The following is a 27,627-nucleotide window of genomic DNA, read 5'->3' as shown; positions in this document are numbered from 1 at the left end:
TTTCTTACAAGAAATTTTGACTTATTTTTCTTTCTGGTGTGAACAGGAGTTAACAGATACCAATCAACCAACATCCTGTCGCTCATCATGACTGTTAGGAAACTAACTGGTTTCTCCACTAAGTGCTTTTTCCACTGCATGGATCTTCATGTGTTTCTTTAGGTGACTTTTATAAACAAAACGCTTTGCGCAATGATCACATGTGTGTTGCTTCTCTTTGCTGTGGATCCTCTCATGTGATTTCAGATTTCCTAACACACTGAATCTCTTGTCACAGTGTGAACACTTGTATGGTTTCTCTCCAGTGTGAATCCTCTCATGCACTTTTAAATAGCTCACTGAAATAAAAGTCTTCTCACACTCAAAGCACATGTACTCTCTCACACCAGTATGTATTTTCTGATGTACTTTTAAACTTTGAGGAAGTGAATAACTCTTTCCACATTCAGAACATGAATGTGGCTTCTCCTTCATATGAACTGTCAAGTGTTTCTTCAGGTATGAAGCCAAGAAAAATGTTTTTCCGCACTGATCACATGCGAATTGCTTCTCTCCGGTGTGGAGCCTCATGTGAAGTTTAAGATTTGTTTTAATTGAGAATCTCTTTTCACACTTTTCACACGTGAACGGCTTCTCTCCAGTGTGGATCCTCATGTGAATCTTAAGACCTGCTTTGATTGAGAATCCTTTCCCGCACTGATCACATGCATATGGCTGTTCTCCGGTGTGGATCCTCATGTGTTTCTTAAGGTCTGTTCTTTCTACGTAGCTCTTCCCGCACTGATCACATGTGAACGGCTTCTCTTCAGTGTGGATGTTCATGTGTCTCTTAAGGTGTGCTGATTGTGTGAAGCTCTTCCCACACTGATCACATGTGTATGGTTTCTCTCCAGTATGAACTCTCATGTGACGCACAAGACAGTCATTCATTGAGAAACTCTTTCCACACTGAGTGCAGGTGAAAGATTTCTTGGCTCTACTTTTCTTAAAAAATGTCTTATTAGTATTTAAGAGACTTAAAGGCTTTTCTCCAGGTTTGTCATGGTGTTTCTCCTCCACTTCACTCAGTTCTTCACTCTCCTCGTTCCCTTCCATCCGCTCTGAAATGAATGAATAAAATTTCATTTTCAGCACATTATCAAAATGAAAACACAGAAATACAAAGTGATCAATCATGTTGATGCATTTTTATAAATTAATTGAAATGTTGCATGAACAAGCTCATCTTCAGGTTATTGTTTTTTTAAACATTACTTCCACTAATATGGATGTAAGGATATTTATGGTGTGTGATATTTATCATAACATAATATCTTAATTGTTGTTTGTTGCAAAATTACATTATCAATTGTCACTTGGCCAAAAATCTTGAGTCCATTCATAATGACAGTCACTTGCTCAGTTTCTAAATGAATCGACTGTTTTGAACAAATCTATTGAGTCAATGATCCACCTATTCATTTGTTTATAAAGAGTCAATCAGTCAGTGAGTTGAATGAACCGTTCAATGCATCACTCATTAAGACAGAGACTTAAAGCCATTTACTGGTGGTTTCAGTGTAATATTTATTTATCCATGACAGGCCTAAACCAGCCAAGACCAGCACAAAAGCACAATTAGCAAAATATAGAGTGAAGTTGTTTGCTTAATATTCATTGTCTTCTGTTTCTGCATGTTTTTGCCAAGGACTTTTATTTTGGTCTTGCGTCCTCCGAGAAGGAGGATCTTGTATTGTAAAAGGAAGTGTGGGAAGAGAGGGAGAGCAGAGTGCGGCGGGCACGGAGACGAGTGTTGCTCTCCTCCAGTTCATGGAAGTTGCTCAATAAAAAGTTATTAGCCGTCAATATTTTCAAGTCCATTGTCTTTATTCATATCAACCCACGGGCAGCTAAAACCTACACCTTACATATTTATTGGTGGCAGCGGTGGTTGTCTTTCTTGCTGTTGGACTGGTATGGTGACAATGACTAAAATATATGATAATCACTGCCCTTTCATCATATATGCTGGATCATTTGTATTAGTGAATTCATTTTAGACTGAAAGGCGTTTTGCTTTAAGTATCATTTCAATTACATGGACTGTATTCTGACGGTCTATTTATAACTTTAGAGCAGTTTTGTTGTTTTCACCATCGTGTGAGTTTTCATTTCATGTTCAGTTATAATTTTCTCACATTTTTTTATGTCAGAGAAAGAAGGGGAAAAATAAGTAAAAGCAGACGTATGCAACGGGACTTTTAGAAGTTGGCTTATTGCAAGGATTTAATAGCGCTCACTTTTTTTTTTTTGCATAGCATACAGACATCCTCTACATCCCCTGTACGTCAGAGAGCATACCGTACATCTCCTGTCCTATGAAAGGAAATTGACAACCAAGTACAGAAACTTCTTGATGCTGACTTAATTGAGCCTAGTCATAGTCCATGGGCTACCCCGGTGATACTTGTCCATAAGAAGGATGGCTGTTATAGATTTTGGATTGATTATAGACGATTGATCTCAATTACTATCAAAGATGCACACCCACTTCCACGTGTGGATGACAGTTTAGACGCCCTTTCTGGAGCCACCTTGTTTAGCACTCTAGATTTGTCCAGTGGCTACTGGCAAATTCAAATGGATGATGCTATTAAGGAGAAAACTGCCTTTACTACAGGTGGTTCCCTCTATCAATTTACGGTCATGGCCTCCACTGGTCCATGACTTTAGTATATCTTGACGACATAATAGTCTTCAGTAAGTCCTTTAAAGACCACATTCATGATCTCTCTGAAGTGTTTGGTAGACTACGGCAAGCTGGCCTCAAAATCCATCCTCAAAATTGTCAGTTTTTCAAGCAGTCTGTACTGTACTCCTTCTAGGACATGTTATTTTGAAGGATGGCATTCAACCAGTTCCTAAAGTGGCTGAGAAAGTGTTGAACTGGCCTCGTCCAACTACACCTACAGAGGTTAGAGCTTTCATAGACCTCTGTTCCTACTATCTGTGTTTTATCAAAGACTTTGCAGAAAAGGCAGCCCCTTTACACAGCCTTATGAAGAAACATGCCAAATTTGCATGGATTGAACAATGTGAGGACACTTTTCAGTATTTTCGCCATGCTTTACCTTCCCCTCCTATTGTCACCTACCTTGATTTCAGCAAGTCTTTTATCCTGTATACGGATGCATCTCACCATGCCATTGGCTCTGTTCTTGCACAACAACAACAGGGTGTTGAAAAGGTCGTAGCCTATGCCAGTCATGTGCTAAGTGCAACAGAGTCCACCTGGTCCACCTTCGACAGGGAATTGTGGGCTATTGTTTGGTCCATTAGACATTTCTCACACTACTTGCAAGGGTAACCCTTTGTGATTGTTACAGATCATCACCCATTGTTAGGTTTAAAGTAAATGCCTATCAATAGAGATCCAACAGGACATAGGGCACACTGGGCATTGGAGCTTGATGTGTACAATTGGGTTATAAAGCACAGGAATGGTGCAAAGCACACAAATGCAGACTCACTATCTAGATGCCCCACACAGCCCCTCTTACTGTTCATGCTGTCATAGACCTTTCTCAGACTTTGGCAGTCGACATTGCACAGTGTCAAAAAGATGATGTCACACTGAGGACAGGGAGTGAGTGGTTGAAAGACGGAAGGAGACCTCCAGCTTGGGCTTTAAAGAAGGGTTCGCCAGAGCTTAAAGTATACCGGCAACAGATTCATAGACTGCATTGGCAGGATGGGAAAATCTACCGTTTTGCCTGTAACAAACCAAAAGTGTCACCTACTCTTCATGTAGTCATTCCCAGCAGAGCTGTCCCCCAGGTGTTACAGTTTTTACATGGACATTCCACTGTAGGTCACCTTGGTCATAAAAGCACAATTGCAAGAGCTAGAGAGCATTTCTACTGGCCATACATGACTAGAGATATAGAGAACTACTGCCAACAGTGTGTCCCATGTCAGTCAAGATCAATGCCAGCCCCACATCGTGTAGCTCCCCTGCAGACTATTCATGCCATTCGTCCTTTTGAAAAGGTGGTAGCTGACATCACTGATCTTCCTGTGTCACCCTCAGGCCACAAATATGTTCTCGTTCTCCAAGACTATTTCACCAAGTAAGTGAATTTGTACCCTATGAAAGATCAAAAAGCTGTAACAGTTTCACAATGTATCTTTAAACAGTATGTCACAGAGCATGGTGTTATTCAGTGCTATTCAGCCAAAAGGTTTTCCCGAAAAGACACCGCAAGTGGTACATCATAACCGCCTTAAACCTACCTGTCTTCCACCTATCAGCTTGGACAAACAGTCTCAGATGCATCATCTTCCATTGCACAGCCTGTTGAAAGGGAAGTACCCACTAGTACTTCTAATTCCTCTACACCTGCTGTCCAGGAGAACTTGCCCTCTGTTGTCTTTACTGGTGAGGTCCCCATTCAGAGTCCAGATAGTTCTTTGCTTTCGGGACAGTCCCCCGTGAACTTCACTCAAAATACTGGACAGTTTACTGTCACACAGCCTGATGACGTAGACACTGTATCCTCAAAAGTGAACCATCCTACAATGGCTCCGCATGGTGTGTTAGGTCGCAGGCCTGTCAAATTGCCCACAAGGTTTAAAGATTATGTTGTGAAATAAGAGAGAGAAAAACATTGTTTTAGAACCTTAGCTGCAGTTCAAATAAACAATCTGTATTGTGTTAATTGAAAATTCAGCAACAATAATCTGCACCTTGTTTTGTCTAGTTTAAAGACAGGGTAACTAATGTAAAGTTGTTTGCTTAATATTCATTGTCTTCTGTTTTTGCATGTTTTTGCCAAGGGATTTTATTTTGGTCTTGCGTCCTCCGAGAAGGAGGCTCTTGTATTGTAAAAGGAAGTGCGGGAAGAGAGGGAGAGCAGAGTGTGGCGGGCCAGTTCAAGGACTTTGCTCAATAAAAAGTTACTAGCCGTCAATATTTTCAAGTCCATCGTCTTTATTCATATCAACCCACGGGCAGCTAAACCCCACGTCTTACAATAGGACTGTGACGGTCGTCATCAGAATCAGAAAGAGCTTTATTGCCAAGTATGCTTGCGCATACAAGGAATTTGTTTTAGTGACATAAGCTTCCAGTTTACAGAGACAACAACACACAGACAAAAAAAGGCTAATAAATAAGTGTATAAACAATTGTGCTATAAATGATAATGGAATAGGATTGAGTAAGATGCAGGGATGAACTAGGATGGAGAGGTAACAAATAAATATAAGGATATTGCACATTTTTATTGCATAAGCACAAGTGGGGAACATTTAACTGTTCGTGAGGTAGATTGCTTGGGGGAAGAAACTGTTCTTGTGCCTGACTGTTCTGGTATTTGCGGATCTGAGGCGCCGGCCAGGTGGCTAAAGTTCAAAGATGGGGTAACTTGGATGTGAGGGTTCCAGAGTGTTTTCTGAGCCATTTCCCTCACTCTGGATGTATAGAGTTCTGGAAGGGTGGGCAGGGGAGCACCAATAATCCTTTCAGCAGTCCGAAAAGTTCTCTGTAGTCTTCTGATATCAAATTTTTTAGCTGAACCAAACCAGACAGTTATTGAAGTGCACAGTACAGACTCAATGATGGCAGAGTAGAACTGTTTCAGCAGCTCAATTAGGCAGGTTAAACTCATCAGCTGGCGAAGGAAGTACAACCTTTGTTTGGGCCTTTTTCACAATGGAGTCAATGTGATTGTCCCACTTCAGGTCCTGAGAGATGGTGGTTCCCAGGAATCTGAATGACTCCACTGCAGCCACAGTGCTGTTCATGATGGTGAGTGGGGGGGGGGGTGTCATGGCGTGGTTGGACGCGCAGAGGAAGAAACAGGGTCTGGGTCCAAATGCAGGGAAGAAATTACTTTAATATAAATGAAACAAAAAGCAAACAAGACAAAAACAAAACTGAACAGATATCCAGGACAAGACCAGAATCAGAAGCAACTGCAAGACACAAGTAACAAGTAACAATTAATACAGCCAGACAGAGTGGTGTGTGAGACGAGAATATATAGTCCATGAGCAACAGTTGTGTGTGTGATTGAGAGACAGGTGTGCAGAGTGAAGGAAAATGAGTCCGGGAACAAGGGAGAAGCACAGGTGTAGCAACTAAAACAATGATGAGGTAAGAAGATAGGCGGGGTAAGAAAAGAGACAGGACAAAAGCACATGGCACCAAACAAACACAACACTCACAGAAGACAGTGACAGAAAGACAGAAGACTGTGACAGGGAGTGCAGGGGGGTTTCTCCACTGTTTTTGGAAAACCAAATAATTCATCATCGATCTGGTGCCATCTCCATTCATGTCACCCATCCGCATTTGTACAAGTGTCTTCAAGTTCCCATGATCACAAATGCCTGGCTGGTCAGGTTTGCTGAGGCTTCCACCCAACTGGCCAAATACAAATGAGACCGCGACAAATGAAAGATGTTAACAAGAAATATTCTTATTTCAAAGGGCGTCCGGGGAGTAGTAGGAGGTTCGGTGCCTTGCTCAAGGGCACCTCAGTAATGGTATTGATGGTGGAGAGAGTGTTGTACATTCACTCCCCACACCTACAATTCCTGCTGGCCTGAGACTATAAATCGCAACCTTTGGATTAGGAATAGGATATCTTTTTAGGAAAGCTGTCATTAAAAACACACCACCACATGCAAACCTTAGCAATAAATACATTAACAAAAATTGTTTAACCAAAAACACTGGGATCTGTATAGTCCCTGTAACATTCAATGCTATTGAAACACTGTGCAGTACGAGTAAAGAGGGAAAATTTCAAGAGCTTGCAGGATCCTTTAGTTAAATGTATATGTATAAAATGTATTTTATAAAAAGATAAGGTAAATATTTTTAGACCCTGCTTTAATATCAATGAAAAATAAAGTTCTTGCAGGATTCCCAAAGAAAACAAAACCATTGATAAACAATAAAATAAAAACTGATGTTGAACATTCACAGAACTTTTCAACTTGGATTTCACAAGTTTTTCAGTTTGTATTCATGTTCCATGTGGAATCAGAGAGACTGCGACAAGAGCACTGCACCAACTGCACAAAACGCCCCCACCACGATAGAAAGCTGCAGCTTCGCAGCAACTCTACTGCCCGCAGCATCCCGCGCGAAGGCTCTTCACATGGAACATGGGACACGGGACATGGCAAGTGCCCGTGCCCGGGGCAGATGTTACCACAAAAGCCCAAATGACGTCATACTTCAGCTTTGTACACCAAGGTGGAAACTGGAACAATTCTTTCATCCTCCATTACTGGCAGCGAACTATGTTAATGCTAATGATAGTGGTGTGCCTTAACCCTTGTGCAATGTTCGATTTCTGTGTACACCCTTTATGGAGCGGGTCAAATTGACCCTAATTGGATTCAATACAATTCCTCAAAAATCACACTATGAAAAACAATAAAGATTCAGGTACAAACTTTAAACTTTTATTATCAACATTTGTCAAATATTCCCCCAAAAATATATATGGAGATATGATTTAATGAAAATGTTTTTTAACCATTTTTTAAAACTGTTTTGTTTTGACAAAATTTGAAAATAAACAGTATGCTGACTTAATTTGCATATATATCTATTTTAACTTTTTTTTCTTAGAACATCATAACTGAACAATTAAATGTAGCTGTATAATGAAAATATTTACTTTTCTTAAGTTGGCTGTTTTGTAAACTCATTTCATAAAGTCTAGAAGTTACATTAGACATGATGAGCACACAGCAAGTGTATGCTTTTGTCTTATGAATTTCTTGCACTTCACACACATGGTGCTGGGTTTTGCTGTCGCGCTTGGATGGGCACACCTCACATCTCTTCCGTTTTTTCCTATCATCTGTGTTCACTCCTTTATTTTCTGTGGGTCTGACTCCAGATGCATGTTTCTGCCCTCCATGTTCAGAACCTCTCTGGGTAGCTCAGGTTTGTCATTTGTAATTTGCCATTAATTTTGAACACCATGATTTAGCTTTCTGAAGTGTGTTTGGTTAGGGTTAGAGCACTTTTAGATAGATGTACACTTTAGAACTGGAGTTGATGCCCTGACATACATGAAATAAATGTTTTTATTTTGTGTCTGTACAGTTTCTTTTGAATAGCTGCCTATGAGAGTCAAATTGACCAGCGAACATCACAAACATAATAGTAATTTTGCTTGTATATGTCAAAAAACACCAGCATGTTGAAACTTTGCATGCATGTCCATGATGATAAATGAGAAAAAATCATAAAAATATCAAGAAAAAAAAAAAAAGGTTTAATATTGTTCCAGGTAGCTTGAAAAAATAAATAATAGGTCATTTTTACCATCTGTGGCTGACAAAATATTTTTATATTTTTCTGCATTGAAATAAGTGTGGAAATCCTAATTATTTAGCTTTATAAAGTAGTAAAAAAATAAAATAACAAAATATAACCAAGAAATGTTATTATTATCGGTCAGTACAGTTTCCTTAGAGCGTTAAAATATGCGGGTCAAATTGACCAGCAAACATCACGAACGTAATAGTAATTTTGTTTGTATATGTCAAGAAACACCAGCATGTTGAAACTTTGCATGCATGTTCATGATGATAAATGAGAAAAAGTCACAAAATATCAAGAAAAAAAACATAGGTTAACCAGTTTTTCCAACAACTAGAAAATCTAAACGGGTCAAATTGACCCGCAACATAACACAAGGGTTAATGCTAGTATTTCCTGTCCCTGTTTTAAGTTCAGAGATGAAGACTGCTATCTAGCCGTCAGGATATGAACTCAAAATTAAACAACTGGCATGAATCTTGTATTAATTATTTTATATATATAAATATATATATATATATATATATATATATATATATATATATATATCGATATTACATTTAGAGAATTGTGACAGTATCGCCAAACAAAATATTGCGATACTCATGTGTATTGATATTTTCTAAAACCCCTAGCCACAACTTCCCCTTCGTGCTTACTGCTCTGTGCGTTGCTCTCTATTTTTTTTTTTTTTTTCAGATTTAAAAAAAAAACTTTACTTCAACAGATCAGCACAGTGCTCAAACAACACATTTTGGGCACAAACACTAAAACTAAAAACTCTTTGGGACTGGAATAATACCACGGAAAAGAAGACTTTGCCTCCCACTGCCAGCAGCGTACATTCCGGATACAGGAAAACAGCTGCCTACAGTCAAACAGCAGAGAGAGAAAATATCTCCTGTTGAATCTACTTGTTGTATTAACTGCTGCAAACTTCTATGATGGATTGCGGTTCTTGATCACATTGATGCTGTTGCATTCTCCACACCAGATTTGGCTTTGACAAGGCTTCTGAATACTGGTATTCTACCACATACAACTTGAAAACAGATTTAAAGCATTAATGAATGCGGGTTAGGAATCCGTAAATTTGATTAAACTTGGATCGGATCAACCAGCAGCTAACATTGTTACTAACAGGCGCTCAAGTTCAAACAGACAGCAGCATTCAGTTTAGAGTGCAGCTGAGCCCAGGAGTCTGATAGTGGGTGACTATCGGTAGCAGAAATACAACAACATGCTGCCTTCCTCAATCATCCTTTTCTGATGGGAACAAGGAACTTCGGAAAATTCTAATAAAGCACTATACTGTAAATCCATTAATGGAGAAGAGATTGTCAAATTTGGTGCTAGTAATCCAGATTGATGGTCAAAGAGATGCACAGTCTGACCATCACATGTAAACCCATGGTAGTAATCATGATCACAAGATCTTTGAATTTACTTCCCCCACCTAGAAGACAAGAACCAGACTGAAATTCCTTTAAGGGGACCTTTTAACCTCTGGTCTCCACAGAACGTCCTTATGCCAGAGAATGGCACAAAATCTGTGTTTTACAGATATAGAATAACCAAAATGAACTCCAAAAAATACTTATAAAGGAATATCAGTCCATTGCTTAACCACATATCATATGTGGAACCCACACATTTGACTATTATGTTTCTAATCACTTATTGTGTATGTTTTTTTAATAACTACTGAATAGCTTAAAGTGTAACTAAACCACTGCTCAGAGCCTGACTCCACCCACTGACAATATTTGAAAAATACTGAAAAGTGGGCAGATCACAGCGGAGATAGAGAGGACGAACCTAGGGCGGGGCTGAGCGAGTGCGGCGTGATCCTGAGACCCGCAGTGACGGATTGATTGACAGCTGCTGTCAGAGACGCTAAAATGGAGAGTGACTGTAGTGACGCAAGTAGCTTTGCAACAGAGCGATCATTTGAAGTAGAGGACTTTTCTCCCCCACTTTCACCTGAAGTGGAGGATGTCGAGGTGTCTGTTCATATCAATTCGAGCCGCTGGCTCAAACTGCGGTCTTAACTCCCGCACCGCGTCGCTTTTCAGCGCGAGCTGTGTGGAGAAGCCCATTTCCACCTCCATTGCGTTGGAGAAGCAATCCCGTGTAAAATGCAGTTTGCACACTCCAGCTCTAGGCGGGAACTTGCGGTCTTCCAGGCCAAATGCATGCAACCACTGGCGCTTGATTTTAAAGTCTGCTGGTAAACTATGCAGTCCAGCAGTGCTGTCACAACCAGCAACACACCTACGTACCATCATGACCACTGTACTAAATACAGATCTAAATAACTATATAATTGCTATGCTAAATAGATGCTATAATAGTCTATCCTGGTCGTTACCAATACTCGCAATTCCAGCTCCTGACTCACTACAGTGATTTTGATGGTTTTATACTGCCAAGGGCGTGGTAGCTCGTACCAAGGGGCGTGGTGAGCTGGAAACTGCTTACGTCACCTGCCACCGCTTACGTCACTTGCCACCGCAACATCCAATAGGAAAAATCAACTGCAGTTGCCACCGTTCAACCTGAAGAGGGCAGCACTCAGACGTTTTTACACCATATATTGTAGAATTAAAACACTTTATACTCAAATGTCAAAAAAGTTACTAGAATCAATGAACAGCACTAATAAAGCCCCATTCTTATAGATCATTAACTAAAAAAAGTTGGTTTAGGGTTTAGTTACTCTTTAAGGATTTATATTCATGTTTAGTATGTATGTGTTTGAATCTGCTTACTTGAAATATTTCTGAACATCAGTTATTTGTCAAATGTATCATATTCTTGTTATAGGAGTCATGTCCAAAATTATACCCTGCAAGAGCGGGAAAATTCGGACCACATGATTGATAAGATAACATATGATTTGTGACACCCCGAGCCAAGACAATATCTAATTGGTCAAGACAACATTTTAGGTGTGGCTGAAGGGCCAGTTTAAATACTCAGGATTTCTCATTTTCATTCTCTTAAAACTCATTCTTTCCTCCTGCAACTTGTGTGAATGTGTTTGTTCTTATGTGTTAGATTAGTTTATACGTTTTAGATTTATCGAATTAAGCCTTATTCATATTGAAAAGAGAAGTATCTTGTGTTTCGTGCTTACAAGTTAATGTGTTGAACTGCCGATCTTGTTACTTGGCTAATTAATAGTGTATTCACTTTACTTTGTATATTAATATCCAGTGCAGAGTTGATGTTAAACGGCTCGTTCAATGAATCGCTGGCTGTCATAGTGATCAGCCGTAAAACAGTGATTATGTTCAATGATTCCCTTTGAGCTAAATTGACCCGTTTCCCTTACATCCATTGTTATTAAAGGGATACTTCACCCCAAAATTAAAATTTTGTCATTAATCACTTACCCCCATGCCGCTCCAAACCCTTAAAAGTGCCTTTCATATTTTGATGAAAACTGGGAGGCTTGAGAATGTCCCTGTGATGAGTGAGGCGGGCCGAGAGCCATGGGAACGGAGCGAGGCCGGTGGAGTGATTTGGAAATGAGCGACACCTGCTCCACTCACAGGTCACAAGTCCCATGGAGGAGATCGGAAGGATACAAAAGAGGAGTGACGACAGTGAAGGATGAGAGGACCAGGCCTGGATTTTATTTTGTGTTTTGCTTTTGTCTTTTGCACGGCAGTCGTCAGTGAGGGGCTGTCGCGCTGTTTTGTGTTGATTTAATTATTAAAGTCTTCATTTGATTGTCTGCGGGTTCCCGCTTCCTTCTTCCCGCGATTGTGAAGATTTTATATTGTTACAGTCCCATAGACTGCCAAGTAAATATTTGATACTTGATTGTGCCATCCCAAAGAAGCACAAAGTCACTTTTACAGACTTTTCAATTAAATGTTACCTCCTGGTGGAATGACCTCCCCAACTCAATCCGAGCAGCTGAGTCCTTAGCCATCTTCAAGAATCGGCTTAAAACACATCTCTTCCATCTTTATTTGACCCTCTAACTTTAACACTCACTATTCTAATTCTATTTTGTATTCTATTTTCTTTTCATTTATTATGCAATTGTATGTGTGTGTGTGTATGTGTAAAGATCTCTAACACTAGCTTGCTCTATTCTTTTTTTATTCTATCTGTTTTCTTTTTTTATTTATTATATTATTTAAAATACAATGCTACGTGTACTGTGTTAACCTAAATGAGACTTGTTATAGCACTTATATATCATTGCTCTTTTTGTTGTTTTTGATTGCTTCCACTGTCCTCATCTGTAAGTCGTTTTGGATAAAAGCATCTGCTAAATGAATAAATGTAAATGTAAGTAAATAACAGTGACAAGGTCCATAAAGGTATGAAAGTCTTCTTCAGAATACTCCATCTGCCATCAGACGTGAAATCTTGGTGTTATATGAAGTGATGGGAGCACTGTTTGTAAGTGAAGAAAATGAAAATAACGACTTTATTTAATAATTCCTTTATCAACAGTCTCCTCTGTGTCTCTCCATATCACTGTATCCTCTTCTGTATTATCTGAGACACAAGTATGCGCTGTTTTATTTCAAATCAAAGATTAATACAAATAGAAACAGTGCATCCTTGTGGTGCGGCTGAAACAGAACAGCATACACAGTAGTGATGCACAATTATTCAAATTTCTAATCGCAATTACAACTATGGATGACACAATTACTCAACCATTCAAAGTGGCAATTAATCGTTCAAAGTCCACTTATGTTATTCTGTGTGCTTAACTTGTGTTTTTTTCTTTATTTATGTTACCTTAAAGGCGCAATATGTAATTTTTCTGCTTTAAAAATAGCAGATATCACTATATATATGTTATATATATTTTTTAGTTGTGTACTTACATTATCCCGACAGTTTCCACGAACTTTCAAATCCGGAGAAAATTATAGTTTAATTAGAAGACACGGCACGTTTCTTTATTTCCGCTTTGTCGCCCGTCTATGACGTCATATAAACTTTGACCCCTCTAATTTATCTTACTTCCTGCGGAACCCGGCGGAGCCGCCAAATACAAAGGTGAACAGAAGCAAAGACGAGACGAAGAAGAAAAAGTAGTAGCTAGCCTTGACTATTATATTTTATATTTATATTGTTTATATTCGTATTTATACTTCAATCAATAACAGTTATGGATCATGATTATGCTTTGCCTGCACGTTCTGTGAAGCGCAAACGTACGGGTGAAATAAATGACCTGAGAAGGTTTTGGGACGAAGAAGAAACGAGACACGGGTAAATATTGGAGTTGCATTTCCAAGATAGAGAGAGCTTCGTGACAAGCTGAAACTACAGAGAGATGCTTGCATTCTAATAAACAGGTATGCATCCATTCAGCTAACTATATCTATCCGTATATTTTGTGAAACGATGATGTCTTGTGTAAAACGCAGACGGACTAGCTCTCATGTAGAGTATAATGTAAATCTACATGTGTTCTATATCTAGCTGGATAAAGTAGCTTCAAATGCAGTTCACTATCTTGTTCGATATCATAGTATAAACATAATTATAATTATTAACGAAAGGCAACCGTGTTTTTTTAACATATATTACTACTAGCTAGATGGAATATTGATTTGATAGGGGTCTGATAATTCATATATCTCTCCGTTCGAAAATACGTGATTGTCAAAATACTAAGGCCGGTGACACACTGGCTGCGTGGCGGCTGCCTCGCGTTTTCTGCGTCTTTACACACCAGAACCGTGCTGCTGCTGCTGTAGGTGACATAGAGGGAGACCGCTGACAGACCAGGCCCTTGTCTTCATGACAACAATATCTATACTTCATGTTGAACATAAATATAGAGCCTACTGATAAAGGACACCGTCAACAGTATTGACGGCAAAATAGACTATGTTTGACAGGTGCAATATTTGAAAATCTATAATTATTTATTTATTTTTTCAATTACACTGGGACCATGACTATGTCCATATCACTTGGCCACTGAGTTTAGTTTGGCCGTCTCCTCTTCTTTTTCACAGAAAGCCAGCGTTTAACACATGGTTCAGGATCAAACTGTTCAAGTGATGGGCCTTCAGTGCTGATCCTGATCAAATCTTCCAAGATTGACACATGGAGTGAATTGCGTATTTTAGATATTATCCTGTTTTCAGCTGAAAAGCCACGTTCACACTGAGCAGCTGAAATTGGTAGGACAAGCATTATCTCAACTAGATGCAAAACATTCTGGAAATCTGTGCAGTAGGGCTCTTTTGTTAGTAGGACTTCCCACAAGCTGCAATAGGATTTTATTTGAAAACTGTCATTTAACAAGGGTTTTCAGCCAGATGTCTTGATATCATTTCAGCAGTGTGTCAATTTCATTTACCCAAAAAGTGTAGATGTCGTTTGGCCAAGAATCATGACAAAAGATTGAGAAGCATTGAATGATCTCTGTCCCTTGTGTGTTTTTGTGCTGAGTGTTTTCTCTCATTATTTCAAACCTCCTTTCAAGCTCCTTAACTGTAATGTCTACAGTTTCATCAATGAGGTGGTTTAGTTCTTCACTGAAACCTTGGAGATCACCGCCTTTCAGCTGTATGTTTTGAAAGGAAATGCCCACGTAGTCAGATGAGGCTGCTTTTGTTCTGCCTTCTGGTCTGTTTTTCTCTTTGGGCTTTGTCCTGCTGCACCACATTTTCATGCTAAGCAACTGAATTTAAGTTTGTGTGACTGAGAAATTCCTCCAACTTTCCATTTCTCACTAGTTTGTCCTTCATTCCCTTGATTGTACAAACACAGGAATCAATAGCTGCTTTAGCCTGAGGTAGAATAAGCGAGTTCTTCTGAAGCACAAGTTTGAGATTTCTTCAAACAGATCAAGGAGAAAGTGTCAAAACCCCATAAAAGGCAACTTTTCCATTTGTTGTGAGATGTGTTTTGCTCTTCCTGTTATTTCAGTGTTTCTGGATGAGGCAGCAAGGTGTTGCATGTGGAAGTGCACACCTGTATATTGACCCTGTCCTGTAGCCTGATCAGATGCAAGAAAAACAGAAAGGGCTATGTAAATGTGAGGCAGCCAGCACTGGGTCTTCACAGCAGAAGGTGTTCATATGGCACAGCCTAACTCCATGCCAATGGCTTTCAACCCACGCTTGCTTTTGTGGCTAAAATGGTATGTTTTCAATATTAGCTGCAGCAAGTCATAGACATTTTCAATCATAGAAACAGACTTCTGAACATCCAGCATGGCTAATTCCAGTCTGTGTACAATGAAAGGAAAGAATGTGTCCTATTTATTCTCTTAAGAGAGCACCTATCTATCACCTATCAGCCCCATCTGCTCCAAATGCAGTAATCTTCTTCTGCCACCAATCACGATCAGTTTGTTTAGCATCACTAAACAAGCATTTTATTTTATCTAATACTCCATGTGCATGGCAGTGTTCAAGCTCAGTTAAACTGTCACGATCGGTGTTACGGAAAACACAGGAGAGAGAACCAATTGCGAGTACGTCTTTAATAAGGGGTAATCCAAAGAGAATACACAGTCCAGGCATGAGTCGTAACCAAAAACATCCATCCAAACATAAACCAAACGAAGACAAGGCAAGGGCAAGAACTGACAGACATGAATTAATGTTCAACATTAAACAAGGACTCCGTGACTAAGACTCAGACAGACCAGGTATAAATACACAAAAGGATTATGGGGAAACAGGAGACAGGTGGGGAAACAATCAATTAACTAAACAAGGAGGAAGGTGACCAAATAAGGAGACAGGAAGTGATAATATGATAAACACCGTGGGAACTGAGGACACCTAGTGGGAACCCAGGGAACACAACCCAGACACTGTGACAGTACCCCCCTTCTACGGAGTGGCTCCCAGACGCTCCAAGACAGACACAAAACAGAGACCAGGAGGGAGGCGGACAGGTGGAGGCTCAGGGGGAGGGAAGGAGGGCCAGAAAAGAAAAACATGGGGAACAGGCACTAGAATGTAAACACAACACAGAAAGACCAGGAGGGAGGAGGACAGGAGGAGGTTCAGGGGGAGGGACGGAGGGCCAGACTAACAGAAAGGAACAGGGACAGACATTAACACAAAAACCAAAGGAAAAAAACAACATGAAGCCCCCCAGGGCGGAGCAGAAGACCACCACACCCTTGTGGTCAAGGCCAGAGCCCTCCAGGGCGGAACGGAAGACCACCACAACCGTGTAGTCAGGGCAAGCGCCCCCCAGGGCGGAGCAGAAGACCACCATGTCCGTGTGGTCAGAGCAGAAGCCCCCCAGGGCGAAGCAGAGGACCACTACGTCCTCGTGGTCGACGCCAGAGTCCCCCAGGGCGGAGCGGAAGACCACCACAACCGTGTAGTCAGGGCAAGCGCCCCCCAGGGCGGAGCAGAAGACCACCATGTCCGTGTGGTCAGAGCAGAAGCCCCCCAGGGCGGAGCAGATGACCACCACGCCCCTGTGGTCGATGCCGGAGTCCAACAGGGTGGAGCAGAAGGCCACCCAGTGACTTGACCTTACTCTGAAAGGTCCACGAGGATCTGACTCGACTCTGGAGGGTCAACTGGAACTAGCCCTGACTCTAGACCGGTCTCGGGCACCGCATCGGGAGTGGCCTCGGGCACCGCATCGGGAACGGGCACCGCCTCGGCCTCTGGAACAGCATCGGCCACCGCTTCGGCATCGGGCACCGCCTCGGCATCTGGCACCGCCTCGGCATCCGGCACCGCCTCGGCATCGGGCACCGCCTCGGCATCTGGCACCGCCTCGGCATCCGGCACCGCCTCGGCCTCCGAAACGGCATCGGGCACCGCCTCGGCATCGGGCCCCGCTTCGGCATGGGGCACCGCCTCGGCCTCCGGAACAGCATCGGGCACCGCCTCGGCCTCCGGAACGGCATCGGGCACCGCCTCGGCCTCCGGAATGGCATCGGGCACCGCCTCGGCATTGGGCCCCGCTTCGGCATCGGGCACCGCCTCGGCCTCCGGAACAGCATCGGGCACCGCCTCGGCCTCCGGAACAGCATCGGCCTCCGGAACAGCATCGAGCACCGCCTCGGCCTCCGGAACAGCATCGGGCACCGCCTCGGCCTCCGGAACAGCATCGGGCACCACCTCGGCCTCCGGAACAGCATCGGCCTCCGGAACGGCATCGGCCACCGCCTCGGCCTCCGGAACAGCATCGGGCACCGCCTCGGCCTCCGGAACAGCATCGGCCTCCGGAACGGCATCGGGCACTGCCTCGGCCTCCGGAACAGCATCGGGCACCACCTCGGTCTCCGGAACAGCATCGGCCTCCGGAACGGCATCGGGCACCGCCTCGGCCTCCGGAACAGCATCGGGCACCGCCTCGGTCTCCGGAACAGCATCGGCCTCCGGAACGGCATCGGGCACCGCCTCGGCCTCCGGAACGGCATCGGGCACCGCCTCGGCCTCCGGAACGGCATCGGCCTCCGGAACAGCATCAGGCACCGCCTCGGCCTCCGGAACAGCATCGGGCACCGCCTCGGCCTCCAGAACAGCATCGGGCACCGCCTCGGCCTCCGGAACAGCATCGGGCACCGCCTCAGCCTCCAGAACAGCATCGGGCACCGCCTCGGGAACGTCCTCTGGGCTTTGAGGAACGGTAGACGCCTGTCTCCTCCTCCTCCGCCCTCTATGATGGCGAGTCGGTGACACCTTGTCTGGAGACTCAGGCGTTGAGTCGGCCATGTTGTGCTGTGGCTCCAAGCTGGCGGCCATCTTGTACTGTGGCGCTGGGCTGGCGGCCATCTTGTGCTGTGGCTCTGGGCTGGCGGCCATCTTGTGCTGTGGCTCTGGGCTGGCAGCCATCTTGTGCTGTGGCTCTGGGCTGGCAGCCTTCTTGTGCTGTGGCTCTGGACTGGCAGCCATCTTGTGCTGTGGCTCTGGACTGGCAGCCATCTTGTGCTGTGGCTCTGGGCTGGCAGCCATCCTGTGCTGTGGCTCTGGGCTAGCCGCCATCTTGTGCTGTGGCGCTGGGCTGGCAGCCATCTTGTGCTGTGGCGCTGGGCTGGCAGCCATCTTTTGCTGTGGCGCTGGGCTGGCAGCCATCTTGTGTTGTGGCGCTGGGCTGGCAGCCATCTTGTGCTGTGGCGCTGGGCTGGCGGCCATCTTGTGCTGAGGCGCTGGCTCAGCAGCCCTGACGTTGACCGTCTTGGGAATCTCTAGAATCTTGGACAGCGTAGCGAAATAATCCAAGAATGAGTCAGCGGCCTTCTTGGGCGTTGGCGCTGAGCTGGCGGCCATCTTGCACCGTGGCGCTGGACTCGCGGCAATCATGGGCAGTGGCGCCACCGTGGCGGACGTGCGCTTCCTCTCCCCTCTCCGTCCGCCATGGTGAGACGGTGGCTCTGATCCATCCCACACGAGACCCGGGTCGAAGGGAGGCCATGGTTGAGAGTGATGCTGGGTCTCCTCTCGACCACTCCCTCCTCGGCGACCTCCCCTGGTCCCCCGGAAAACCACCAGGTGAGTTCCCTCAAAACCGTCTCTCTCCCGCTCTATGGCTGGGATGAGACATAGGCAGACATACCGCTGGTTCTTACTGTGACGGAGTCCCTCTGTCACGATCGGTGTTACGGAAAACACAGGAGAGAGAACCAATTGCGAGTACGTCTTTAATAAGGGGTAATCCAAAGAGAATACACAGTCCAGGCATGAGTCGTAACCAAAAACATCCATCCAAACATAAACCAAACGAAGACAAGGCAAGGGCAAGAGCTGACAGACATGAATTAATGTTCAACATTAAACAAGGACTCCGTGACTAAGACTCAGACAGACCAGGTATAAATACACAAAAGGATTATGGGGAAACAGGAGACAGGTGGGGAAACAATCAATTAACTAAACAAGGAGGAAGGTGACCAAATAAGGAGACAGGAAGTGATAATATGATAAACACCGTGGGAACTGAGGATACCTAGTGGGAACCCAGGGAACACAACCCAGACACTGTGACATAAACCAATAAACCAGTTCACTGCCACACCTGCAGAAATGTATCTGCAGTATGCAATAATGTTGTCTTTCCCAGAAACGTTTGTGCCACAGTCAGTGATAATGGAGATGTAATTACCTGCTTGTTCTTTGAGCTCATCTGCAATGCATCCTACAAACTCAGCACAAAATGTGTCATTATCATACGTTTTACTCATATAAAGTTTTTTCTCAATAATAATATCTGTGAACTAAATTTATTGAACGGCAGCTCTTCCCGTGCGATCATATAGGCTGTGTTAAATTGTGACGTTCGGAGACCCAGTGAAACACAGGGAACGAGAGATCCAATAGCAGTAATGTTTATTAGGGTAATCCAAAGCGAAGTAAACAAACCAGGGTCAAAACCAGAAACTATCCAAACAAACAAACAAGGAAGGAACAGGAAAGGGAACAGGAACGGAAACAGGAACGGGAACTCGGAATAAGAGGAACTCGGAAGACGAGAGGACTGGGTACGGACGGAAATGGAAGGAAAGGACTCCATGCAGACAACAGGAAAAGACTGGTTAATATAGGGAGGCTAATGACTAATAAGTGAAGGCACCTGGTGCAATTAACAGGAGTGCAATTACTGTGATGAAGGGACAAGGCTAGTGGGAATTGTAGTGCCTACGGTGAGGTGCCAAAGGGGAAGTGAGCCCACTAGTGGACACCCAGGGAAACAGAGACCAGACAGCGTGACATAAATTTCATTTTTAACTCCTTCCATTCCTTTTCGTCCCGCAGCTCGCATGCATGAGATACTGCACGTGCTAACGGTGTAGTCTGTGGAGCATTCTTCGCGATTATGTGATCACATGCATTTTTATGCTTGTTACTGTCCCCGTGTTTTCTCACAGTCTCTTTTTTTGAAATAGTTAGTTCCTGTAGGCTAATGAACTCAGTTTTCCCCGCTATTTCTTTGCCTGCTCTTGAACAAAAGTCACAAAACATTTTTTGTGTTTCAGCCAAGAAAACTCTGAATCCAGGACGTTTTGAAATGTCTTTCGGCACGGTGTTCATTGACTGATACGGAAAGATGAATCCCTGCATCTCTGGCGTTCTCCACCGCACTTGTGCTGGCTTTGCCCATTCATATTTTGGCGCTTTCACTCAGTGACGTTCACACAAACATCTCATTTCATGACGTTAACAAAACAAATGAAGGGAAAGGATACTGGTTATAAAACATTTTAATTTAACAATTTAACAATCAAAAGGAGTAAATTTGTATTGATCTTGACAGAAATTTCACTCGCGAATAAATATATTTGGTCGCAAATGCGACCATTTTAGTCGCAGTTTGGAGCCCTGATATCAATTCATCATAAATAACCTGCACAAGAAACTTTGAGCATAAACTTTCAGCTAAAAAGGTGATTTAAAGTGCAAACTGCATGTACACAGCACACAAGTACATCTCTCAAATACATGTACTAAGTTATATTCTGCAATTGAGATTACCAAATAAGATATGTTTTTTTTTTTTTTTTTCGTAATTTAATGCACAAATAAATGTGAGCACAGTGGACTTATGAAAGTGAAAGTCATAACATTTGCCAAGTATGGTAACCCATACTCAGAATTGGTGCTCTGCATTTAACCCATCCAAGTGCACACACACAGCAGTGAGAAGTGAACACACCGTGCACACACACCCGGAGCAGTGGGCAGCTATAGATCCAGCGCCCGGGGAGCAACTGGGGGTTCAGTGCCTTGCTCAAGGGCTCTTCAGTCATGAGTATTGAGGTGGAAGAGAGCACTGTTCATTCACTCCCTCCCACCTACAACTCCTGCCAGCAACGAGACTCAAACCTGCGACCTTCGGGTTACAAGTCCAACACCATTTTGCTAATTTTTATCACCACGCATGCCTCATCCAGGAGTATGCAATGTTGGAAAGCAAGCATTTAAGGGTTTCTAGAAGCTGAATAAACAATAAAGCTATAGTGAGCCCCTTTATTAAAATACCTGGAGGTGAGGAATAATAAAAAAAATTGTCATATTCACCCAGTATTACTTGATCTAATTTACAAATATCTTAATTACAGTTAAGAAGAAATTAATTGTATTCAGTTTAGGGCTGGGAAAATAAACCGATGCATCGCGAATTGAGAAATGATTCCGCATCGATTCTGAGATTTTCCGAATGCATCGCGATTCTTTCTTGAATCGATCCTGAGCTTAGTTTTGAACAGCAGATGGCCCTGCATGCTTTAGTAACAAATGGATACTCTGCTCGATTCCAAATCCTTACAGACACTTAGACTTAAGATAATCATTCATAAAATTCAAAAAGGTTGAAGCAAATTACAAAGGTGCTCACAGTGGGCTGTGCTTACATTAATCTTGCATCATAAAAGCATTCTAAGATGAAGTGACATTACATGACTCAGCCGAACGCACAAGCATTCTTTAGCACTCTTCTTTCATGAGCATTTGATTGTGTAGAAAGAAAATAGATTAGAGCGCCATCTGCTGTTAAAATATAATCAAACAAAGAATCAAACATATTTTTATATTAAAATAATGAAGATTTCTGTGCCACCCCAGACTGGTTGCTGGACTCTCCCTGGTCACCCTATGAAAAACATTCTGGCTCTGCCACACGTCATAATCGGGGCAAAACAATAATTTGGGCAAGAACCAGACATGGATGTCATGTAGGTTACATACATTTTTTTAATAGGACATCATTTGTATTTAACGAGATAATAATGTATAATTATATAATGTTTCCTTTCCACGATTATTCAAACAGTGAATAAATTATACATAGAGAGTGACATTATCACTAGCATTAAACTATCGCGAGTTTAAACACACAGTATGGAATTTTTTGGCCACCAGGGGTCATCAATCAAAATAATAACATAAGACATACTTTGATGACGTCGGGAAAGAGCGTAGGCTCATGGGAGTTGTTGTTCATTGGAACACGCGCTCTGTCGCTCCCCACATTCCTCACTCATTTTAACTGAGGCCGGCGACACACTGGATGCGTGGCGCAAGCGTCTCAGCTGCGTGGCGTGTCAGTTTTTAATTCGGCTCCCATGTTAATAGGTTAGAGCTTGCAGACTGCCTGTGTGAGCCGCGCGGAAAACGCGTGCTTGCTAGAAATAGAACCGACGCCTATTTTTCACGCGACACGCACGCGTGTTGGAAGCGTTTCCAGGCAAAATATAATAGGAAAATATGTTTATATGTAATTTTGTACACAAATACATATTAATTCATGACATTTTGATGTTTGAAGTCTATAGGTTGACATAAATTCAGATATAAATGTAATTTAAAAAATAAATAAATAATTATCGATTTTCAAATATTGCACCTGTCAAACATCGTCTATTTTGCCGTCAATACTGTTGACGGTGTCCTTTATCAGTAGGCTTTATATTTATGTTCAACATGAAGTATAGATATTGTTGTCATGCAGACAAGAGCCTGGTCTGTCAGCGGTCTCCCTTCACCTACAGCAGCAGCAGCCTAGTATTTTGACAATCACGTCTTTTCGAACTGAGAGATATATGAATTATCAGACCCCTATCAAATCAATAGTCCATCTAGCTAGTAGTAATATATGTATAAAACACAATATATGTTAAAAAAGCTACTTTATCCAGCTAGATATAGAACACATGTAGATTTACATTATACTCTACATGAGAGCTAGTCCGTCTGTGTTTTACACAAGACATCATCGTTTCACAAAATATACGGATAGATATAGTTAGCTGAATGGATGCATACCTGTTTATCAGAATGCAAACATCTCTCTGTAATTTCAGCTTGTCACAAAGCTCTCTCTATCTTGGAAATGCAACTCCAATATTTACCCGTGTCTTGTTTGTTCTCTTGTCCCAAAACCTTCTCAGGTCATTTATTTCACCCGTGCGTTTGCGCGTCAAACAGAACGTGCAGGCAAAGCATAATCATGATCCATAACTAAGTTATTGATTGAAGTATAAATACGAATATAAACAATATAAATATAAAATATAATAGTCTCGATCAAGACTAGCTACTACTTTTTCTTCTTTGTCTCGTCTTTGCTTCTGTTTACCTTTGTATTTGGCGGTTCCGCAGGAAGTTAGATAAACTAGAGGGGTCAAAGTTTATATGACGCCATAGACGGGCGACAAAACGGAAATAAAGAAACGTGCCGTGTCTTCTAATTAAACTATAATTTTCTCTGGATTTGAAAGTTCGTGGAAACTTTGAGGATAATGTAAGTACACAACTAAAAAATATATATAACATAGATATAGTGATATCTGCTATTTTTAAAGCAGAAAAATTACATATTGCGCCTTTAAGCACTTTCTTGATTTAAGATTCAAGTTATTCTTATAATTATTGTTTCGGCTAATTTTCTCAAAAAACAAAACAAATCTATCGTGATAATCACTAAAGCTGTATAAACTGTGAAATGAATCTCTTACGCTGTACACACATCTGCACTTTGTTGTTTATGATGAGGGAATTCGCAAGAGTCCCGGAATTCAGTCAGTGAACGCGCACGCTCTCAACAAAACTGATGAGTTTCACCGAGGATTCATCTGAACGCGTCTGTCTGGCCATTGCATTCCTAAACTCAACAGAATTGTGTGTGATTGATTAAGATGCGCAACACTAAAAATGCCTAAAATAAAATACAGCTCAACATCTTAACTTAATGCTGCATTCGACACTGTCTATTCATATTCATTTTGTTAACAACAGACGTAATAGATTATATTTGTTTGTACAGGGGCATATTTTTTTGTCCAATTAAGTGGCATTATTGCCCAAAGTCCCCACACGTGGCCAGCCTTACACATGCTCCGCCTATGACTGAGATGCTTTTAGTGATTATAAATGCAGCGCTCTTTGCTTGCATTCTGCCAAACCAAACAGTAATTTGATTACATTTTCAGAGTAACTTGTCCAACACTGAACTTTGCTACGACAATCTAGAGCTTCTGAATCAGCTACTGGAAGTAGGTTTTGTAATTAGTTTAAGTATTTGCTATGGACTGTTCAAATGTGGAGGTTTGCACATTGTGCGTGTGTGTGTGTGTGTGTGTGTGTGTGTGTGTGTGTGTGTGTGTGTGTGTGTGTGTGTGTGAGAGAGAGAGAGTGTGAGAAAGAGAGAGAGAGGGTCACACAGTGGAGTCAGCTGTCTTAACTGGCTGTGGCTTGTGTCCTGCAAACACATACAAGCTTTATCACTGTCTCTCACATGACGCTGTTCCCTTTCAGGCTTGAACTGATGGGAAAACTAACGACATTATTTACTGTCTTTACATTTATTTTGAAAGATGAAGCTTGCAATTTTGGAAAGGGGGGTTACATTTCCGACGAGTGCTTGCAATGTTCAGCCAATCACAATGCACTGGGTCAGTTGGCCAATCAGAGTAGACAGCTTTTGTCAGAACAAGGAGCTTTGTAGAAAACGATGTTTAAGAGAGGCGGGGCATAGAGGACCTACCAATAGTGTACAGTATTTGAAAAATAATGTGTTTTTTTGAACATTAAAGCATGTCAACATATTCTGTTAGACCAAATACACAAAATAATGATCTTTAAAAAAGCATCATATGACCCCTTTAAAATCTCATTCAGTAACACATGTGCTAATTCACACATTATATGCATTTCTGTTTTCTGTCTTTCTACATTTCTATCCATTTTTTTAATTCGTATTTTATTTTGTATTAACATACAAAAATCTGTATAGAGATTTAGAAAAAAAGAGTGTAATTTCTTACAAATATAAAGTGAGACTTCGATGATAACGTCCAATGCAGTGATTGGGTAACAGCTTGCATTTTAACATTTTTGATGTCCTGCCGTTGCAAATCTCTCATTACACAGCTGAAACATCTGCTAGCAATGTGAAACATGTATGTTAGGGCTGCACGATAAATCGCACGGCTGGTTCTGTAATCAGTGGTAAATCTCCATCACCTTCGTGCTTTCACATGGAGTAGCATTAACTACACAGAGCCATTGTTCACTAACAAGCTGCGCAAAACAATCATATATTGTGTAGCTTGTCAGTGAACAACGGCTCTTTGTAGTTTAACTGCAACATATAATCATTGATGTTAATAGTGTTCATCGTCTGTTTGATTACTTCATAAACTGAATTTTACCGTACATTTCTGCCATATGTACATTAATTTGACAGTCACCACTGATAAGCTACTACTAAATATATTGTCGAAATTTAATTTTCTGTAAAACTGCTTTGCTATGATTTGTAAATGAAATTGCAGCAGCAACACTTCATATCGATTCCTATCAATTCCCATCACAGATCTTAAACTTGACTTTTGACCTGACATTCAATAACAGTTTTTTTTTTTTACACTAAACATCGATCACACAAACAGTCAGGAGGCAGTCGTGGCCTAATGGTTAGAGAGGCGGGCTTGTAACCTAAAGGTAGCGGGCTCCAGTCTCAGATTCGGCAGGAATTGTAGGTGCGGGGAGTGAACAACCAGTGCTCTCTCCACCCTCTATACCACACTTGAGGTGAGACCCTTGAGCAAGAACTGAACCTCCGACTGCTCCGTGTGTGTGTGTGTTCACTGCTGTCTGTGTACTCAAATGGGTTAAATGCAGAGAACGAATTCTGAGTATGGGTTACAATACTTGGTCACACAGCCCTTTACTTTGAAATCGGCCAGGTCTGAATGTGTTAAATGCTATTTTTATCACATTCTCACTGACGGTGTTATGGATTTCTTCTGGCTCTGTGAAAACCACTCTCAAAGTCTTGAGGTGCTGAGTCGGTCTGCAGAGCAGCTGTGGAGTCTGGCCTCATGTGTGTGTATATATATATATATATATATATATATATATATATATATATACATACCACCCACTCCAACAACAGTCCATACATGTCACTGTTTGCAGTCTTTTATTTTAAGAAGTGAACAGGTGACGAGGAGCTTCACACACTCCATTCCCTCACAGTCCTCTGCATTCAGACAAATACATTATGAGGGTAATATCAAAATAACTTGTTCACATGAAAGGCTATAATCCCATTGATTATACTTCATTTATATTCTGATCACACTGATAACACTTTAGTAGGGGGACCAATTCTCATGTTAACTATATGCTTACTATATGCATATTAATAACATACTGGCTGTTTATTAGTACTTATAAAGCAAATATTCTGCATGACCATATTCTACATCTTTAATCCTAACCAATACCTGAATTGAACAACTACCTTACTAACAATTAATAAACAGCAAATTAGGAGTTTATTGAAGCAAAAGTCATAGATAATGGTTTGTTAATGGCAAGAATCGAACCTGAAAATAAAACTGAATGAAGAAAGTGACATCATCTGAGCAGTTGGGAGCACAAGAAAATCACCTCAATCCTTTGTTTCAGTTTTCACACAAGCTGCAGTGTTACACATTATAATGAGAAACGTCCAAAATATTTGGTAAAATGTTTGTGAACCAGATCTAAAATAAATAAATAAAACAGTTATAGTAATATTTCATCTGACCTGACACTGACGATCAAAATGAAAGTTTCCCAAACCTCCCTTTACTGAACATGTTGTAGATGATTTGTATGGCTTCATACTCGCATTGTTTTATTTCAAAGCGCTGAACTGTTCATTAATCCAAGATCATCAAAATTAACTTACAATCTGTATAAAATGTATTTATTTTTGTAATCAAGTTATTCCTCTATTATGAACGTGTTTCTTGTGTGTAAAGAGGCCTTCAGAATAAACACCAACCTGTTTGTCCTTGAGTATCTTCAGTGTGTTTGATTCTGCAGGGCTCTGGATCGCTCATCTTCTCTCTGTCCTCTTTAATAAACTCAGTCTTTACAGATTTCACCTCTTCCTGATGATTTGATGCTTGTCTTCTCTTGTAAACTGATGGAGATAGTCCTACATTTATCGCTGTCAATACATCCCAACTACTGTGAGGGAGGAGTAATGTATCTGCCAAAAAAAAACCCAAAATTATATATATATATATATATATATATATATATATATATATGCTGCACTAAATGTTTCTTTCTGTAGAAAGAAGCAAGAAAAGATGCACAAGTAGCCCTGAACCCGATGAAAACAATGCAGAAATGAGCCTTTAAACTTTAACTAAAGTAAATAAGAGAAATACCGTGAGCTGCTCATCTCTCCTCAGAAGACTCACACTCGCTGACTGAATGAAGAGTGAGTGTTGCCAAGTCCCAGGAAAAATTCCAGCCAAAGGCTTACTAGTGATCAGGGTTGCCAGATTTTCATTTCTCAATATGCGGTCTTGTTTGTACTTGTGT

General features: G+C 41.7%; 2 protein-coding genes across 2 annotated transcripts in view; one reads left to right on the top strand and one right to left on the bottom strand.

The window, feature by feature from the left end:
• The window catches only part of LOC132096058 (uncharacterized), a 332,561-nt gene that overhangs the window by 34,287 nt on the left and 270,647 nt on the right, over nucleotides 1–27,627 (top strand). The window lies entirely within an intron of this gene.
• On the bottom strand, nucleotides 41–27,315 carry LOC132095265 (gastrula zinc finger protein XlCGF8.2DB-like). The gene is made up of 2 exons (XM_059500133.1): nucleotides 27,077–27,315; nucleotides 41–1,100 (listed from the first exon to the last, which is right to left on the bottom strand). Exons 1-2 carry the CDS (start codon nucleotides 27,132–27,134, stop codon nucleotides 103–105), a joined length of 1,056 nt encoding a protein of 351 aa, XP_059356116.1. The 5' UTR covers nucleotides 27,135–27,315; the 3' UTR covers nucleotides 41–102.

This window comes from Carassius carassius, chromosome 1 (assembly GCF_963082965.1).
Source record: "Carassius carassius chromosome 1, fCarCar2.1, whole genome shotgun sequence".
Lineage (NCBI taxonomy): Eukaryota > Metazoa > Chordata > Actinopteri > Cypriniformes > Cyprinidae > Carassius > Carassius carassius.
Note: the sequence above shows the minus strand (reverse complement) of the source record. Positions and strands in the feature narration are given on the sequence as shown.